The sequence below is a fragment of the Somniosus microcephalus genome, chromosome 11 (assembly GCF_052327205.1).
Source record: "Somniosus microcephalus isolate GS21.2 chromosome 11, FLI_Smic_1.0, whole genome shotgun sequence".
Classification (NCBI taxonomy): Eukaryota; Metazoa; Chordata; class Chondrichthyes; order Squaliformes; family Somniosidae; genus Somniosus; species Somniosus microcephalus.
In genome coordinates, this window is record NC_140997.1 from 22,801,079 (window position 1) to 22,821,452 (window position 20,374).

Genomic DNA, 20,374 nt, shown 5'->3' on the forward strand with positions numbered 1-20,374 from the left:
ATTCAGCTAACCGATTTGGATATTTCAAACCCAAGCAATTGGTTCCCACACAGATAGTTTAATCCATTTTTTTTTTTTAATGACAGAATCAGTCTTTCGATCTTTGATAACAGAATAGTGATGCAGCGTTCGCATGACTGATCTTATTGTTTGGCAGCTGATGACCTTCTTCAATTCTTGCATGAAAAGCTTCATATACTGATTATGTGCTAACATATTGCTTTACGAGGAACTAATTGAGGACATCTGGGAATGTTTCTAATAAAATGCAGCGAGGAACTTTCCTATGTGGAAAAATCGCCCAGCCCTTGTTTGTGGTTGAGCTGACTGGCTACTTTCTGCTATTTTTACACCTTTGCTTCATTTTCACAGAAGCTTAGTATATTAAATGAGTACCTAGGTCACAAAAAATTAAACGGGCAACGGCTTTTGTCTGGGGTTGTTGGTACCCATTTTAGGGCTGTTCCCATTTACGCGCCAAAAAGCTCAGCTTTATTTATTGCAGTGGGGTCTGTTCTTCATGATTGCAGAATCATAGAAGTTTACAGCCCAGAAGGAGGCAGTTCGGCCCATCGTGTCAATGCCAGCCTTTTGCTAGAGCAATCAAAAACTAAGCCTAGTGCCCTGCTCTTTTCCCTATAGTCCTGTATCTACCACTGCTTCAAATATTTATCCACCTCTCCCTTAGCAGAGGCAATGGTCTCTCCCTCAGCTACTCCCTGTAGCAAAGCATTTCATGCTCCAACAATCCGCTGCGTACTGTTAAGTTTCCCTTGCAGGTCATAACGGGTAACGATATGTTTTGAAACCATACCATCCTCCAACTCCACGTAATCTCTCCGGCACATTGTTCTCCCCATCCTCTCCTGAAGACTGACTCATGCTGGGGTATGGTACTGGTGGTGCTGCAAGTTGTCTCGTAGCTCCCCTTCATTAACATTCTGTGCACATGAGCCTAGAAATGTATGTGCCATTCCAGTGTCCTGGCCTTCTCTTTGATCAATCAATACTCATAGGAGGCATTTTTAATTCACTTACTGTTGCAGCAACATCTTTCTCCTGTTCCATGTTCTGCAAGGTTATACCCCTCACTGTGTAAGTGCAATTCTTATTTTAGAGGGGCTTTGTACAGTACCTTTTTATAAATATTTACTCCTATTTTTCACTCATCTTTCCTTGGCTAAGCTTCTCTAAATCCTTTTTGGACATTTTCCAACTCCTCCATGCACCTTACTTTCCCACACAATTTAGTCTTGACCTCGTCTGGGTAATTGAGAAATATTTAAAACAACAAAGGGCCTGGGACTGATCTGTACTGGTCCCTGTTGTCCACCTCGAATAATTTCCATTCGTAAACCTTCTTTTGCAGGCTAATTTGACACTTGTAGCTAAGGGAGGACAAGAAAGTTTACAAGAATATTTACCACAGTAGTAGCGATTAAACTAGACAAGAAAGGCTGTGATGGAAAGAGAGATTTACTTTTAATTTATTTGCTTTTGAGGATAAATTGGAAACAGTTCATTTGGATTTTCCGGGGTGTATTTTCCCCTCTGATATATTTGCTAATACTTCCCAGGTTTTCCCTTGTGCCATACTTTGTTTTCAATTGAGACTGGAAGATATGTTTTGGCCAACATATTTAGCAGATTTCTCATTCTTTGAGGCTTAGAAATTACTTTGTGCAGCCACCCAGTCTTTCAGGTGGAAACGCTGGCAGGAATGGTCCAGTACAGAATGCGGCGTGCGCACACTCAGTCTGTAGCGGAAGTGCGCGCATGCCATATTGCTTAGGGTGCCCTCTACAGTTGTCCAGGACGCCCGCCTGGCACTCTCGTCGGGCCCAATGCCTAAGCATTGGTTCGCGACTCTCTACAACATGCGCTGTGCGTGCTGTGGTCGGTTTTCTCAGCTGCACAACCGCCAAACCAGCAGCTCCGAATCCAGGGGGCAGCGGAGCGAAGCTTCCGAGGAGGGAGTCTCGCATCGCTTCAGTTTGACACTGCCGTGTACTGCAGCTCCGGTATGGTGTTGATTAACTGTCCGGGGGTGCCTTGGATGCTGTCGGCACTTTTTCCAAAACATACCTGGAGATGGTTTAAATGTTTACAGAACGCAGAAGCTGCCAACCCCATTCTGTGACTGCTGGAAGAGGAGCTCTGCACGCGCGTGTAAGCACACCTGCACACAGCTGTCATGCCCAGTAAGACACAAGTCTCAGACAGCCAATAATCTGTTGTAGGTTACTGCCTGACTACAACCCCTACAGCAACTACCCATCTCCGACCAGTAGTTGCAGTGTAAATGCCCCTTTAAGTCTCCAGGTTCATTTATCCATTTGTGTATACCTGTGGCGTTTTGACTGCTATTTGAATAGCCATCTCGATCAACGTATTTCATGGGGTGTATTTTCTAACTCTTCACATTTCTGTGCATTCTTCCCTTCCTGCAGCTTTGAAAGTGCAAGATGTGTAAACTGATGGCACTAATGAACTCAAACCATAACCCGTGTTGATGTGCTCACCCCTTCTGTCTTGATCGCCAATCTTTGTTGCCAAGTTTCTGTAGTGCCTAACGCCTAGATTTGGCATTATTTTAACATTTTAATTTGAGGAGGTTATCATCCGTATTTAAAGACTGATCAGGAAAAACGACTTAAATCTGTTGCTGTGCATCAAAGTGCTGAGCGTAACTATTAAAAAGGCACCTTTACACTTCCCAGTGCTCACTATTGCTAGCTGGTGTCTTCTGTGCTCTTCGCCAATTTGTGTTGATTTTTTCGCTGAAAGCGTTCACTCATTTTGACACTAAAACCAATGGCGATAATCCCGCTTCAGCCCCAGGTTGCTAATGGCATTCACTGCAGGTGTCTTGGCATTTCGCCGGTCGACTGTTGGGTAGTCAACCTTGGTGCCTTCCTCATGAGCTGACGCGTGGAATCTGCATTCATTTGGGAAGGTCGATGGCAGGAGCTCAAGTAATTGAGTATTGCCTTTTTGAACAGGTTCCAAATTCCGAGGCTCCAAACAGCAAGATAAATCAAAGCTTACACATTTTTGGCAGGTGCTCCTTTCAGACCATTCCGGGGTGGAATGCTACAAGACAGATTCCAAATCATTTCTGGGCAAACCAGTGGGTCTGTACAATTAGAATATGGTGTGAGAATCCACTTTTCTCTCAAAATCCTATTTTTTTTTCCTCCATTAATCTCTGGCATAATGGTACATTTGTTCGAATAATATCACACTTCCAGAAAAATATTTTCCTGGGAAAAATAAGATGCTCTTTAACTGTGACACAGCTTCGAACTATTTTGTGAAGAATTAAAAACGATCAAAAGCTAATATGTACAAGAACATCTCTGCAGGTTGTAATTTTCTTTTTTTTAATGTCTTGATTGCCTTTGTCTCCCCCACAGCAGTGATTTTAAGCGACTTGTGCTGGGGTTATCCAATCAACTTTAATATGGTGCTTCAAGTGCACGTTTGGAAATTGCCACAAACCATTTACAAAAAAAATTAGCATCAAACATCATCCTATTCACAAACTGCAGGTTATTACATTAATAATTTGCTTGTTGACTGTTTCCAAAATCAGTTATAGTTTTATTAAAAACCAAAAGTTCACTGGATAGCCCCATACTCCACAATTAGAATTCGGCTCATCACTCAGAAGAGAACAATCCCATTATACAGCATAGATATCAGAGAGAGGTCGTCTACAAAGAATGAGGCCTAAAAAATGTAAATGAGAAACAAATAGGACTCCCCTGATGGCTCAGTCGGTTAAGCAGCGACTAGCTGAGCCTTAAAGACTGGAAGGTTGTGGGTTCAGTCTCCAGTTTGTGTTGAACTAACTCACCTTGGTTGAGGCAGTACAATACAGCCCGGGGCGATCTCGGGCTTGATCCTGGGACTGTGCTGAGCTTGCTGATCTTCAGTAGGCTAGCAGTGGGGACCGATTCCAAATCATTTCTGGGCAAACCAATGGGTCTGTACAATTAGAATATGGTGTGAGAATCCACCTTTCTCTCAAAATCCTATTTTTTTTTCCTCCATTAATCTCTGGCATAATGGTACATTTGTTCTAATAATATCACACTTCCAGAAAAATATTTTCCTGGGAAAAGTAAGATGCTCTTTAACTGTGACACAGCTTCGAACTATTTTGTGAAGAATTAAAAACTATCAAAAGCTAATCTGTACAAGAACATCTCTGCAGGTTGTAATTTTCTTTTTTTTTAATGTCTTGATTGCCTTTGTCTCCCCCACAGCAGTGATTTTAAGCGACTTGTACTGGGGTTATCCAATCAACTTTAATATGGTGCTTCAAGTGCACATTCAATTGCTTCAAGAGTGTTAAAAAAACAAGCCTGAAGGCTTTGGGTTAGGGGACTCAACAAATTGCGCGTGAGGACAAGATTGGATTTGGCTGTGCTTTTCCCAGCAACCAAAGGCCTGATGACATTGGTGTGCAGACTTAAAAATGAAGATTGGTCACTTGGGTAAGGTACAGGAATGTGATGACACCATAAAACAAACAAGCAGAGGATTTCAGTAATGTAATGGATGCTGTTGTCTGTGCTGCTAGCTAATTTTGAACAGGAGAGTGCTAGTCAGCGTAGAAATAGAAGGATATTTCAGATAAATACGTGGCTAGAAGAATGGTGCAAGGGGGAGGGATTCAAATTCGCAGGACCGGGACCGATGTCCTAGGGGGAGTGTTTGCTAGTGCTGTTGGGGAGGGTTTAAACTAAATTGGCAGGGGATTGGGAACCTGTGCAGGGAGACAGAGGAAAGGGAAGCAAGGACAGAAGCAAAAGACAGGAAGGAGAAAAGCAAAAGTGGAAGTTAGCGAAATCAAGGGTGTAAATCAAACATGGCCACAGTAAACAATAATTCTAAAAGGTCTAAGAGTGTTAAATAAAACAAGCCTGAAGGCTTTGTGTCTTAATGCGAGGAGCATTCGTAATAAGATGGATGAATTAGCTGCGCAAACAGATGTAAACGGATATGATATAATTGGGATTACGGAGACATGGCTCCAGGGTGGCCAAGGCTGGGAATTCAACATCCAGGGGTGTTCAATATTCAGGAAGGACAGGCAAAAAGGAAAAGGCGGTGGGGTAGCATTGCTGGTTAAAGAGGAGATTAACACAATAGTAAGGAAGGATATTAGCTCTGATGATGTGGAATCTGTATGGGTAGAGCTGAGAAATACCAAGGGGCAGAAAACGTTAGTGGGAGTTGTATACAGACCCCCAAACAGTAATGCTGAGGTTGGGGATGGCATTAAACGGGAAATTAGAGACACGTGCAATAAGGGCACAGCAGTTATCATGGGTGACTTTAATCTACATATAGATTGGTCTAACCAAATTAGTAACAATACTGTGGAAGAGGAATTGCTAGGGTGTATACGGGATGGTTTCCTGGACCAATATGTTGAGGAACCAACTGGAGATCAGGCCATCTTAGACTGAGTATTATGTAATGAGAGAGGAAGGATTAATTAGCAATCTTGTTGTGCGAGGCCCCTTGGGGAGGAGCGATCATAATATGATATGAATTCTTCATTAAGATGGAAAGTGAAGTAGTTGATTCAGAGACTTGGGTACTTAATTTAAATAAAGGAAACTATGATGGTATGAGGCACGAGTTGGCTTGGATGGATTGGGGAATGTTACTTAAAGGGTTGATGGTGAATAGGCAATGGCAAACATTTAAAGATCACATGGATGAACTACAGAATTGTTCATCCCTCTTTGGCATAAAAATAAAACAAAAAAGGTGACTCAACCGTGGCTAACAAGGGAAATTAGGGATAGCATAAGATCCAAGGAGAGGACATAATTTGGCCAGAAAAAGCAGCAAACCTGAGGATTGGGAGCAGTTTAGGATTCAGCAAAGGAAGACAAAGGGATTAATTAAGAGGGGGGAAATAGATTATGAGAGTAAGCTTGCAGGGAACATAAAAACTGACTGTAAAAGCTTCTATAGATATGTGAAGAGAAAAAGATTGGTAAAGTCAAGCGTAGGTTCCTTGCAGTCAGAATCAGGGGAATTTATAATGGGGAACAAAGACATGGCAGACCAATTAAATACATACAGGTAGACTATCCTTTATCCGAAAACCTTGGGACCAGCTGAGTTTCGGTTTTTGGAATTTTTCGGATTTCAGAAGGTATTGGGAAATTTGTCGGGGGTCAGGGTCGGCGGGGGGTCGGTGGGGGCGGGGGGTCGGCGGTCGGGGGGGAGAAAAGAATATCGGACGGGCCGCTGTATTGTTGGGTTCACTCTCCCGGTACCTCCTTCACACTGCCCGGCTCGGCCTGCAATCTCCTACCCAGGAGGGAACTCTGTGACCCTCTGCCCTGCTCAGCGTAAGTCGTGCGCCACTCTGGTCATGTCGTGCGCACGACTTACGCTGAACGAAAAAACTTTCGGTTTTTAGAGGTTTTCGGAAGTTCGGACAAAGGATAGTCTACCTGTACTTTGGTTCTGTCTTCACAAAGGAGGACACAAATAAACTCCCAGAGATGTCGGGGAACATAGGGTCTAATGAGAGGGAGGAACTGAATGAAATCAGTATTTGTAGGGAAATGGTGTTAGGGAAATTGACGGGATTGAAGGCCGATAAATTCCCAGGGCCTGATAATCTACATCCCAGGGTACTTAAGGAAGTGGCCCTAGAAATAGTAGATGCATTGCTGGTCATCTTCCAAAATTCTATAGACTCTGGAAGAGTTCCCATGGATTGGAGGGTAGCTAGTGTAACCCCACTATTCAAAAAAGGTGGTAGAGGAAAAATGGGGAATTATAGACCGGTAAGTCTGACATCGGTAGTGGGGAAAATGCTAGAGTCCATTATAAAAGATGTAATAGCAGAGCACTTGGAAAACAGTGACAGGATCGGACAAAGTCAACATGGATTTACAAAAGGTAAATCATGCTTGACTAATCTACTGGAATTTTTTGAGGATGTAACTGGTGGAATAGATAAGGGAGAACCAGTGGATGTGGTGTATTTGGACTTCCAGAAAGCTTTCGATAGGGTCCCGCATAACAGACTAGCGTGCAAAGTTAAAGCACGTGGGATTGGGGGTAAGGTACTGACTTGGATAGAAAACTGGTTGGCAGACAGAAAGCAAAGAGTTGGAATAAACGGGTCTTTTTCCGAGTGGCAGGCAGTGACTAGTGGGATACCGCAGGGATCAGTGCTAGTACCCCAGTTATTCACAATATATATTAATGATCTAGATGGGGAAACTAGATGAAATATCTCCAAGTTTGCAGACGACACAAAGCTGGGTGGGCGTGTGTGCTGTGAGGAGGATGCAGAGAAACTCCAGTATGATTTGGATAGGTTGGGCGATTGGACAGATGCAGTATAATGTGGATAAATGCGAGGTTATCCACTTTGGTGGCAAAAACAAGAAGGCAGATTATTATCTGAACGGCAATAGATTGGGAAAAGGGGAAGTGCAACGAGACCTGGGTGTCCTTTTGCACCAGTCGCAGCAGGCGGTTAAGAAGGCAAATGGTATGCTGGCCTTCATAGTGAGAGGATTCGAGTATAGGAGCAAGGATGTCTTGCTGCAGTTGTACAGGGCTTTGGTGAGACCACACCTTGAGTATTGTGTGCAGTTTTGGTCGCCTTATCTGAGGAAGGATGTTCTTGCCATGGAGGGAGTGCAGCGAAGATTCACCAGACTGATACCTGGGATGTCAGGAATGATGTATGAGGAGAGATTGGGTCGATTAGGCTTATATTCGCTGGAGTTTAGAAGAATGAGAGGGGATCTCATTGAAACTTATAAAATTCTAACAGGACTAGACAGACTAGATGCAGGAAGGCTGTTCCCGATGGCAGGGGAGTCCAGAACCAGGGGTCAGAGTGTAAGGATAATGGGTAAGCCATTTAGGACTGAGATGAGGAGGAATTTCTTCACCCAGAAAGTGGTGAACCTGTGGAATTCTCTACCACAGAAGGCAGTTGAGGCCAATTCATTAAATACATTCAAGAAGGAGTTAGATATATTTCTTAAGGCTAAGGGGATCAAGGGATATGGGGAGAAGGCAGGGACAGGGTACTGAGTTTGGATGATCAGCCATGGTCGCATTGAATGGTGGAGCAGGCTCGAGGGGCCGAATGGCCTACTCCTGCTCCTATCTTCTATGTTTCTATGAGAGAACACTACATAGTCCTATGCAGCTGTGTTGAATGCTGTATATCCCTACGAACATGAGGTAAATAGAAATATCCCAAAAGACCTCCTTTTTAAATAAACATCAACAGTTCTAATACACAATGGTGTCAATGTGAAATGACTTTTTTTTATATGTACTCATCATTTAGAGCGAATTACATAAAACAGCTGCTTTGGGAACTTGTGTAGTAGTCAACAACAACAACAATCATTTATATAGTGCCTTTAACATGGTAAAACATCCCAAGGTGCTGCACAGGAGTGTTTTAAGACAAAAAATTAGTCATTAAAAAAATAAAATAAATTCCATTAAAGACTCCGGGTACAAGAGTGACTCGCTTCCTGTGATATTCTGGTGCTGCCAATTGATGTAGGTTTATTCTCGCATTGTTTTGTGTGTCTGGGTAATTTGCCCGAAATCCTGTCCTGAAGCCGTTTAATCCTGCCGCACAAGATCGAGTATTTCTCTTCCCCTCGTTCCTTGCGAGAGAAGGAGTGACTCCGCCGCACAGCTATATATTTTATTATGTGTTGTCGCTATCGATGAAATGTTTTTGTTGTTTCAGTCAGGTGTCTGTGAATATTGTGATGACAAATTCAATTCCAAGGAGACTCTGTGCTCCAACCTGCTGGCCATATATGTCAGTTTTTATCAGGTCTCAAAGACTGAGCCCAAGAAATTCTTCACAGAAAAAGGAAAAAAAAACATTAGTTTCCATTCTCCTTAATGAGGTACAAATTGAGCAATAACTCATTAACAGAACAAATTAAACTCCCCACCATATTTAAAATACCTCACGTTAGTGCAAAAAGAACTAAAAACACTTTGCAAGCTAAAAAGCTTACGTAAAACACTACATTAAAAAAATGACAAACTCTACTTCCACATGTACCTGCATGCATTTCCGATTATGTCTTGTCCACCTTTTAAATCATTTCTACAGCTTCTCCGTTACTGTTTGTAGGGGAAGCTATTAGGGTAGGGTTTCCAGTCTGGATGCAATTTGAAATGGGGGTTACGCTGACCTATCGTGAAGTGCGTTTACACCCAATTTTGCTTGGCAATTAATTATTATAATTATGCACAGATTTGTATATTGGTGGTGATAGTGGAGAATTGAATTGCAGGTAAAATATCACCGGATGCATGCAGCAAATAGGCAGTGTTAGATTAGGGGACAGCAGTCTTTACAGACTGAGTGAGGCAGGGTTCCATCCAGTGTTAGCAAGGCTGAAGGACGAGTGAGCTGAGGGTGGGGGCGGGGGGGGGGGGATAAATGAAGTGAAAGGAAACGCAAAGTGCAGGCATGAGTTGCAGGTAAATGTCCGTCAACCGACCCCTGACTGACTGCTGTAGGAAAAGTGATGCAACATAAGGTTGTTGCAAAGAGGATGATGGCTGTGTTGCCACCATCACCATAGGTCAGCATTGCAGCACGCCTGGAAGTAAATGGCAGCAGGCTTCAGGCTGCAGCTGGACAGTACTGTCATTGGGTGTCCTCTGCTCCATGATAGCTGCACGTATCATAGTAACAGATGGCACATCTCCGCATCTAGCTGTCTACTGACCCAGGTCCTGCGAAGACCGTTCCCCATGGTCGCTTACAGGTAAATGTGACAGTACCTGTACAGAGTGCTTGATGGCACCTTGCCAGGTGCCTGCAGTACCACTGAGAGTATGATGTACTGTGATTGGTGTGTTTACAAAGAAGTATCCAGGGTTGCGATTAGTCAAGCATTCACATATTTTCATGCCAATCAGTTTGTTGCCCCAGCTTCCATTGCTAATAGGAGCCTCCGCATATGCTGATCCTCTGCAAGGTATGTGTCCTGTGTAGTTGCATGCATGAGAATACTGGTGGGTGAGTACAGAAAACCTCTGCTGCAGCCTTACCTGCCGCACCCCTCCATTGGCTCCTTCACAAAGATCAGATGGGGGATTCTCATTCAGGGAATTCATTGGTAGCAGTCATGGTAAAGATCTAGCACAACTGGCATAGGAGCTCATGAGAAAAGTTTTAGCAGATGCCAAACTGTGAGTAAATCCTCCTTGGAGCAGAGAAGGTTAAGAGGAGATTTAATAGAGGCTTTCAAAATCATGAAGGTTTTTGATGGAGAAACTGTTTCCCGTGGCGTTGGGGTTAGTAACCAGAGGACACCGATTTAAGATAATTGGCAAAAGAACCAGAGGTGAGATGAGGTGTATTTTATTTACGTAGCATGTTGTGATCTGGAATGCACTGCCTGAAGGGGTGGTGGAAGCAGTTTCAATAATAACTTTCAGAAAGGGAGTTGGATTAATACATGATGGGGGAAAAATTTGCACAGCTGTGGGGAATACGACTAATTGGAGAGCTCTTTCAAAGAGCCGGCACAGGCACGATGGGCCGAATGGACGCCTCCTGTGGTGTATCATTCTATGAAATTGCTGCAAAACACTTTCTCAACACTACTGTGCTGTTTACATGAGCTTCTACATACTTACCATTACCTGGCAACCCCGGGCACCCACTTTACATGTCATTATGAATGAAAGTCAACATATGAATGTTGGGAAGTTGCGGGGGGGGGGGCTAAATTTATATTTACATATTTCAATTAAAATCCCCCACCATTTCTGATCTGCATATCCTGCCCCTGATTTCTTGCACTGCAACAATAGGTGTGTGATGTAACGCCAGCTCTTTCACTCCGTTTTAATTGGGCTTGTCTAATTTATGTCTGCAAATTGGGCCAGCCCAATCAGAGAACCTAAGCTGTGAAGTTGTGTTCATTACGGACACTTCAGAGTGTATTGCTCGCCTCCCATGGTGCCTCCCTGCATAAATAGATAACATGGCATGGCACTGATCCATACAAACCAGAAAGATCACACGCCTGCTGTCGGACCCCTGGTCTCCACTGAGTTAGATGATCTCGGGGAGCATTCTCGATTAAGGCAGAAGCAAAGCCACTATCCAGCGACCTCCGCTGGAGAGGCCAGGCACTGGGTGAGGACCAGAATGGGATTTCACCCACGTGCAAATGTACAAGGAATTGTGCATGCAGAGATGAATGTTGAGAGATTTACAGTGTTGTATCTTGTGTACACCTACATAATGTTTTTGAAGGCATGCATAATAATTACGGGTTGGTTGGTTGTTAACATCCTAGTGATTTCCAGCCTTCAAGTTTTCACCCCCCCCCCCCCGCCCCCCACCCCGTGCCCTCAAAGAAAAGTCCCAAAAGTGTTGGGTCTTCGAATTTTTTTTTAATCTGTTTTTTTCTGCAGCTAAGAAACTTGCTACAAAAGGTGGAGGAGCATTAACGCCAGATCATATTTTAGGCTTTAAGTACCGATCAAATGAAGGAGTCATCAATTTGTAGCAGAAACATAACTTGCATATATATTTACAGTAATTGTTACAATTTACCAGCTCCTTGTGTAGTAGGCTATAATCAGTGGTTCGCAACTCTAATGCTAAAACTATAGCTACAATTTTTTTAATGCATTTTTTAAAATCCCTTCCTTACTGTGCAAGTTGTCTGGCTTCTCGTACTCTCTCGGGATTGTGGTCAGACAAACTCCAGGTAAAACTCCTAATTTTAAAACTCTAGGCTGATAACACCCCTACGGAATAGTAACTCTGGCCAAGCAGACTTTAAATAGCTGTCCATTCAAAAAGCAGCCAATCAAACACGCACTTGAACAAATCACACAGCATGTTTGTATTTGAATTGAGTGGCATGGCTCCTTCAAGCAATTGATTGTTGCAACAGTATACTGATTTAAGCTGGGACATGATTTCTGTGAATAAAACTGGTTTTCAATCCTTTATGTATCATGACTGAACTAAAGTTCAATACCAAACAAAGTTTCAGGGAGAGAGGAGTTGTGAGGCGGGTCTGGTGATGAGTTGGTTGTGGCATTTGAAGCTCGGATATAGGTTGAACAGAGTGCCAATTTTTTTGAATGGTTTGAATCCGGCTGCGTGAGTGGCCAGGGATCATAAACTGCCTAAACATATGAAGTGGAAGGAGATACAAGTATATGGGGAGAGAACACAGCCAAGTCATTACTTTGAGTTGCTTTTGCAAAGAGCTGGCACAGAAACTATCTCTCAAATGGTCTCCCTCTCTGCTGAAAACATCTATGGTTCTGGAGAAGAACAGAAAACCAGCTTTGTTGATCCAAACCACACTGCGAAAAGCCCTATATCCTATGGGACTGTCGGTGAATTCAAGAATATATCGTCTATTGGAAGGTCGAAGTACAGTTTTGTAACGTCCCTACTATAAAAATCCTTCAGAAAAAGTATCGCCTTTTATTGTGCCACCACATCTGAAGCAGAAATTAAAATGGTTACTTCCCTCATCTAAGTCATACCGAGAAAGTCTGCAGGCCTTGGGCACCAACCACAATGCACAGCTTGCAATCATTGGGACCTCAAAATAAATTTGTTCCAAGCCTTATCCGCCATCGAAGTTAGCAGATCATTCATCACGATCTGAGTAGCGCTTTTAAAATGTATCCAGTGTGTGCCTAGGGGTTGACAGCCTGTAACTTCTGGCATGTCCCAGATGCCTGGTACCTGATGTCGATGTATCCCGAGTCACCCCCACCCTTTAATCTCCAGTCTTTCCTACTCTGTGCCTTTCATTGAACTGGCGTCTAATTTTAGGTTGGAAGAGAATTTAACTGTTCATTTAGGAAAGTTGCAGTAGAAGTCCTGGCTTCTATTCAACGTCCCTATATTTGTCATTTCAAGTTTATATTCTTCACAGGTCAGTAATACAAAGGTTCCTAACTGACCTTATGGAAAATTTCTGCAATCCAGGATTTAATTCTGGAATTATAAATGCAAAATCAGCATTGACCTGATTTAGTTCGGTAATTTGAGGAGGAATCAAGTTTGTTTATCTTCTGTCAACAACATTTTATCACTTCAATGATTTAAAATTCAAAGTTGGTCTTCGTTTTCGCAGTGGCTGCCTTTCAAAAAATAGGTACACTCCGATGTACCTATAATTTATAATCCGGTTTACATAATCCTGATCAGTTGTCCTTTAGAAGTGATGGCTCATCGCTGAGAGTTTCATTGTTAGGTTTCCATGTAGCCTACCCCGCCACTTCCAAAATCTTCCTGCACAATGCACGTTCCCAACTGCCCTCCACAAATAAATTAGTCTTTGGCTAGGCAGAAGGAGGTATAAAAGTCAACCAAATTGATTAACCTTTCTTTCCAATTTTTCCTTTCTGTCCTTTTGCTCACCTCCCCACGAGTATTAGATGCCATCCCTCTATTGTCACTTAGTCAGTAGCCTGGACATCCCTACCGAGCAACATTGTGGGAGCACCACTACCACAAGGGCAGCACAGTAGTTCATGGAGAAGGCCCACCCACCACCGCCTTCAGGGTAACTAGGGATGAGCATCCAAATTCAACTTTGCCAGCATCACCCCCTACCCCGCCCCCCACCCCGAACAATTTTTTTTTAAATGCTGTGTAATCTGTAGCTTCTCTTAAGTAACCAACTAGGAACCAGTGAATACAGGATTACTCTCTTATTTTCATTGGACACAGTTGTGTGAACGTGGAAGTAAATTGTTAATTTAAATAAATGCAATCCTGTTATTATTGGTCTTGGCCTTTTTTTAAAATACCAGCTCAAGTGCAGTGGCAAGTTTGACTGAGTGTATTGTCACTAGAGGATGCAAGAACATACCCTGCTGATCTTGAGTGGCTGACTGTTCTGATAATTTTATGCTCCAAAACTGAGTGGTGTAAGTAACCCTCGTGAAGTGGTGTATGTGCTATTTTAATGCTCCAATCTCCCATCTCCGAGGATGTGGTGGCCGGCTATTAAAGTGTCAACACATAATTACTGAATACTGACTGTGGGCAGCTGCAGCACTTGGTGCCTGATTGCAATCTGGTCCTGTTGACATGGGCGGCTGCACCAGAATGTCCTGTTCACACAACGCTGAGCTGCTGTGACAGTGACGGCCTTGTCACCTCCACAGAGCTGCTGCGTGGAGGCGAGCCGATTTCAGTTTCAATGACGATGGTTTGAGAGCAAATGGATTTCTTTTGTTCCCTCTGCCTCCCTTAGTAAACGTTTTGCCGCTTCAATGTGGAGTCGCGTGCCATGAGTTCTACCCTGTAATTCCCTACAAGCCGAGGCGAGGTGTGTCCACAGTGATGGGAAGGGAGAATTGGAGGGAGAATCATCAGCCTCAGCCTCTGCCTCTGCCTCCTCATGCAGTTAGTAGCCTGGGGCTCAGCATCAATTTGACTGTTTCATCTCCATTCGTTACCTTTTGCCCTAACATTGGTATGTGTGTCGTGTCTCCTGAGATAGTAACGGGAGGGTTCCTTTGAATGATGATGGCGGTGAGTCATTATTCTGCTCCCTCTCGTGCTTCAGACATCCCGTTGCACTAAAAAAGTAGGAGGGAGCAGCTGCATTTTACCAAGGCACGTCAAGAGGGAGGAGGAAAATCAGAGGGTTGAGGGGAGAAATGGCCTTGGCTCTGGAGGTAGCAAAAGCACGGATGACGGTTTCAGCAGCAGCTAGGCTGAAGCAGGGACCAAAGTGGGCGTTTGAGGTGGAAGTAGGGTTAAGTGTAGTCAGGTGGGAGGCAGCTCGTGTGGAGCATGAAAACGCTGCTACAGACCAGTGTTCCCTCTTCATTTTTTTTTTTCTGGGTGCGCGGCCCCTTATGGGCGAAACTTTACATTGAAAAAGCCGGCCTGGGGCTGCGCAGCACCCAGCCGCGCGCTTTACAGGGAACGTTAGCATAGACCAGTTGGGCCGAAAGGCCTGTTTCTGTGCTGTATATAAATTCTATATGCAAGCGGTCTATGTAATGGAGAGGTATGGGATCAGAAGCTCAGCTTGGGGTCAAAATAGGTTGTGAACAGTGTGGTTCGACCTGAGACACTGGCTAGGGAGGGGTATGGAGTTTGTGGGGGTGGGTGAAGACAATTGCTTCGGCCTTCCCGCTGTTTAACTGGAGGAAATTGCGACTCATCCAAGGCTGAAGTATAGGCAAGCAGTGACAACACAGAGGCTGTGGAGGAGTCGCGAGAGGAGGTGGAGAGATGGGTGTCCGCCTGCAATTCAAACCCTAATTCCAACGACATCAAATACTGCAATCTTCCAGCTAACTATAGCTGTTCTGCAGCTACAGTCACTGCTCGAGACTGACTGATTCTATAGCACAGAAGTTCAGTATTTGTTCCCTGCTTTCTTGCAGCCACCAGGTAGTGAATTGTTATACATCTCACAGAATGTGACAAGCAGCTATACTTTACCTTATTAACTGTAAATTGTATGTTATATAGTGGAAGCAGTTATAAAGCAGTAACTGAGTTCTCTGTACAGTCTCAATTATTTTTGTTTAATGCACCAACCATTGTTGAACAAGCAGTCCACTGCCTGTCATCCCTGAGGGGGGGGAAATATGGTATTGAGAGAGAGAAGATCAGCCATGATCATGTTGAATGGCGGAGCAGGCTCGAAGGGCCGAATGGCCTACTCCTGCTCCTATTTTTCTATGTTTCTAATCCCCATGAAGGAGATTTGAATGTTATGAAGGTGAAACCTGCAGAATTTTTGTTCTGTGAATAAAATAAATTCAAAATGCATACTAATTTAGAGATGTGCATATTTTCCTTTGTCTTTTAAAGGGCAGTACTTTGCCCTTTTTATGTTGGTGGGGTGTTTCCATTGCCAGTTTCTAAAGCACTGCACTCACTCGGCTAACAGCAACCCCGATGTCAACCTGCCAAATTCACTCGATCCGGCCACAGCGCAAACCCACTTTTACCAGGGCTTCCTCGGCACCTCCGACCTGGCGGATCAAATGGCCCATTGACGCCAAAATAAACGGGCCTTCTGGCTGCTACTTCTCTGTGCAAAAGAACCATCCTACCAAAGATGTCTGATTCTGCGATTACAAAATATACGCATTGTTCACCACCACCTTTTCTTCTCCCGCTCCCCATGGGAAAACCTGTCTTTTGAGAAATGTCTGGCATATTATTAAAAGCAGTTAACATTATCAAACACTTCTTGTTTCATAGCAATATCTTGTGTATTTTTGAGGCCATCCAGTCCTATCGAGCATTGTGCTGTCATTTGGGCTGTAAGGGTAATAAAACATGCAGCTGATAAGTGCCACTGATATAACAGGAATTAATAGCAAAGCAGAAACATTCTTTTATGAAATACTTCCGCAGAACGTGCCTGCACTTATGCTCTTACTTATTTTACAATTTATTCCATTATTTAGCTGGAAGATGATGTGCTTGAAATATTCTCCGGTTCCATAAGTCAAAGAAAGAAATAACTTTCAATTATATGTCACCTTGGGATATCCCAAAGGGTTTCACAGCTGATGAAGTACTTTTGAAGTGTAGTCACTATTGTAATGTAGGGAAACGAGGCAGCCAATTTTGCGCACAGCAAGCTCCCATAAACAGCAGTGAGACAACGACCAGATAGAGTTTTTGGTGGTGTTGGTTGGAGGATAAACGTTGTCGAGGATACTGGGAGAAGCTCCCTTTCTACTCTTCAAATAGTGCAGTGGGATCTTTTACATCACCTGAGAATGGCAGCCAGGGCATCGCTTTAACGTCTCATCTGAAAGCCGGCACCTGTGACAATGAAGCACTCCTCTGATCATTTGTTTCATTGCTGTTTGTGGGACCTTACTGTGCGCAAATTTGCTGCCGCGTTTCCTACATTATAATCGTGATTAGACTTCAAAAGTACTTCATTGGCCGTGAAGCGCTTTGGGATGTCCTGAAGTTGTGAAATGCACTGTAGGAGTGCAAGTTCGTCCTTTCTTGCGAACTGTCTATTTCCGTCTTTCAATCTTTCTTTCGATCTATATATCTATCTAAACTTTACACAAACCTAGCGTGGATTGACATCTGTAAAAGTTGAGCCCTTCGGGTGAGAACAGTCTGGTTTGTTTGTCGTGCCTCTGAGGATCAAATAGTCTCCCGGTGCCAACTGTCTGGTTGTACACACGAGGAATGATACCTTTAACAAAGTACTTGACAGCAGCTAGCGCTGTAGCTCAGAGAGAACTCGATGTCAAGTTTCAAACAGACAGGTACCGACCCTCTGACCTGTGTGGCTCATCTACACACTGTCTGTATCAACTAATCAATCAGGGAAACTGCTACGATAATCTTGAATGTGTTGTGAATATCTTAATACTGTCACTATCAATAATGACCACGTCATTTTCTGACAGGAGGATGACGAGAGACTCATCAGAGAGATTCAAAGTGAAGCTGAAAATGAACAAAAGAAACGGATTGGAGGTGAGTCACCCGATTAAAGAGCCACATTACATGGTTACATTACGTAGAAATTACAGCACAGAAACAGGCCACTCGGCCCAACTGGTGCCGGCGTTTATGCTCCACATGAGCCTCCTCCCACCCTGCTTCATCTCACCCTATCAGCCTATCCTCTATTCTTTTCTCCCTCATGTTGGGTTTTTGAGTTGTATTTATTTATTGATTAAATTCGCTATCTCAGTAGCTACAACGCCAGAGTTACAGCAGATTCATAGGTCTTTGAATCATATAATGTCACCTGACATTTGTGGTTAGCTCTCCTTGGGTCAGTCTTTGTCAGGTTGCCTGGCTTGTGAGAAACACAAATGGGTTTGACTTACTGACCAAGCAAAGTATTTAAAAATGAAGTTTCACTATTACTGATGAAATTGCCAAATTATAGTTAAGTTAAACACCATCACACCCTTCCCCAAAGTTCAGACAGAATTTAACTTTTCCATCAATTTGCCATTTCAGCAAAATCCCTTTAAACAAATAAGTTGCATCTAGGGTATCTGCAGAAAGTACAGGGCAAAAGGAAGTATTTTTTTTCCTTTCACACCTTTACATAAACTAAAACAGTGGCACACTTTACCCTAAAAGTTGAATCTGTAGCCAGTAAGTTCACTTTGCATCATCACATCAGTTGTATTAGCAGTACTGGCGAGCGCTCAACTTCAACTAATGACTATCATGAGTCTGTCTGTAAGATGCTCCAGCTAATCAGTGCGGCTGCTCTCTGCAAATCCAAATTCAACTGCTTAAGCATTTTGGGTCCACAATGAAAATAATTTGGGAGATTGTGGGTTTTGTCCTGTCATTTTAACATCCATCCTCCTTCTCGAGGACTGCACTGTGTCTCAAAATACCATTCCAGTATGAATGATTGATTCAAATGACTGTGTTGTACAGAAATGATCAGTTTTGATTTTGTATTCATTGTTGAAAGGATAGGCATTGCCATGCAACTGCATGCCTTCCTGATCTTGGGCAGTGACGATAACTGCAGCCTAGATGGTTTCCCCATAGGAAGCAAGGAAATAACAGGGCAGTCACCCCAATACAACATTTCGATTACAAAGTCTTCAGAGTTGGTGACTTGTCCATCACATTGTGCTGGCAATGATGAATTTATTTGTCATAAGAATCCAATTTGGTTAAGCATTAAAGGTTGTGGCAAAATGGATTTTTGCCTGTTAAATTTTTTTACACCTCTATTTCTGTGCTGCTCGAATCAACATGTTGGGGTTAACACCCGAAGCAGCTTGTCTTCTACTTAAACTTGAGGCCATCCAAAACTCGGCTGCCCGTGTCCTAATTCGCACCAAGTCCCGTTCGTCCATCTCCTCTGTGCTCGCTGACCTACATTGGCTCCTGGTTAAGCAGCATCTCGATTTCAAAGTTCTCATCCTTGTTTTCAAATCCCTCCATGGCCTCACCCCCTCCCTATCTCTGTAATCTCCTTCAGCCCCACAACCCCCCGAGATATCTGCGCTCCTCTAATTCTGCCCTCTTGAGCATCCCTGATTATAATCGGTCAACCATTGGTTGCCGTGCCTTCTGTTGCCTAGGCCCTAAGCTCTGGAATTCCCTCCCTAAACCTCTCTGCCTCGCTGCCTCTCTTTCCTCCTTTAAGACGCTCCTTAAAACCTACCTCTCTGACCAAGCTTTTGGTCACCTGCCCTAATTTCTCCTTATTGTGACTCGGTGTCAAATTTTTTGTCTTAAAATACTCCGTTGCAGCGCCTTGGGACGTTTTACTACTTTAAAGGCGCTATATAAATACAAGTTGTTGTTGTTGTCTGTAAAAGCTAGCAACACAAAATATAGTTTGTTTTGTTTTTGGGAGAGGAGGGAGGGGAGGGTCTGAGGTATTAATTAATCATCCCAAAAGAGCCTTCATTTACAATCCAAAACCTCCTTGCTTTGTTAAAGATGGTTCCATTATTCTACAGGAATCAATTGCCTTCATTCATAAGATGTTCTATTCAGTTGACACAGTTTTTTCGGGAGGTTGGGTGTAGTGAGGGAGCCAGGCATTTCAGTGCAGTAATGAGGGAGTACTGCACTGTCAGAGATGCTGTCCTTCGGATGAGACTTGAACCAAGTCTGCCCTCTCGGGTGACATTAAAGATCCCACGGCACAATTTCGAAGAAGAGTGGGGAGTCCTCCCAGTGTCCTGGCCAATATTTATCCCTCAACCAACATCACTAAAAAACATGATCTGATCACAACGTTGCTGTTTGTGGGGCCTTGCTGTGTACAAATTGGCTGCCGCATTTTCTACATTACAACGGTGACTGCACTTCAAAAATAATTAGGATCGTAGAATGATGCAGCACAGAAGGAAGCCTGTCATGTCTTTCCCCGTAGCCCTGGTTACCAACCCTTCTGCCACTGGAAACATTATTTACTCTTCATGATTTTGAACACCTCGATCAGATCTCCTCTTGACCATCTCTGCTCGAAGGAGAACAACCCCAGCTTCTCCAGTCTCTCCACATAACTGAAGTCCCTCATCCCCTGGTACCATTCTAGTAAATCTCTTCTGCACCCTCTCCGAGGCCTTCACATCCTTCCTAAAGTGTGGTGCCCAGAATTGAACACTACTCCAGCTGAGGCCTAACCAGTTTTTTATTATGGTTTAACATAGCTTTCTTGCTTTTGTACTCTATTGCTCGATTAATAAAGCCAAGGATCCTATATGCTTTTTTAACAGCCTTCTCAACTTGTCCTGCAACCTTCAAAGATTTGTGTACATACACCCCCAGGTCTCTCTGTTCCTGCACCCCCTTAAAAGTTGTATCCTTTAGTTTATATTGCCGCTC

General features: G+C 43.5%; 1 protein-coding gene across 4 annotated transcripts in view; it reads left to right on the top strand.

Moving 5' to 3' along the window:
* Positions 1 to 20,374, top strand: part of rnf216 (ring finger protein 216) — a 226,999-nt gene that overhangs the window by 203,930 nt on the left and 2,695 nt on the right. For all 4 annotated transcript variants that reach the window (XM_086000328.1, XM_086000325.1, XM_086000327.1 and 1 more), the window contains one exon: positions 17,458 to 17,527. In XM_086000328.1, coding sequence (XP_085856454.1) covers positions 17,458 to 17,527 — 70 coding nt within the window. The remainder of the gene's footprint in view (positions 1 to 17,457; positions 17,528 to 20,374) is intronic.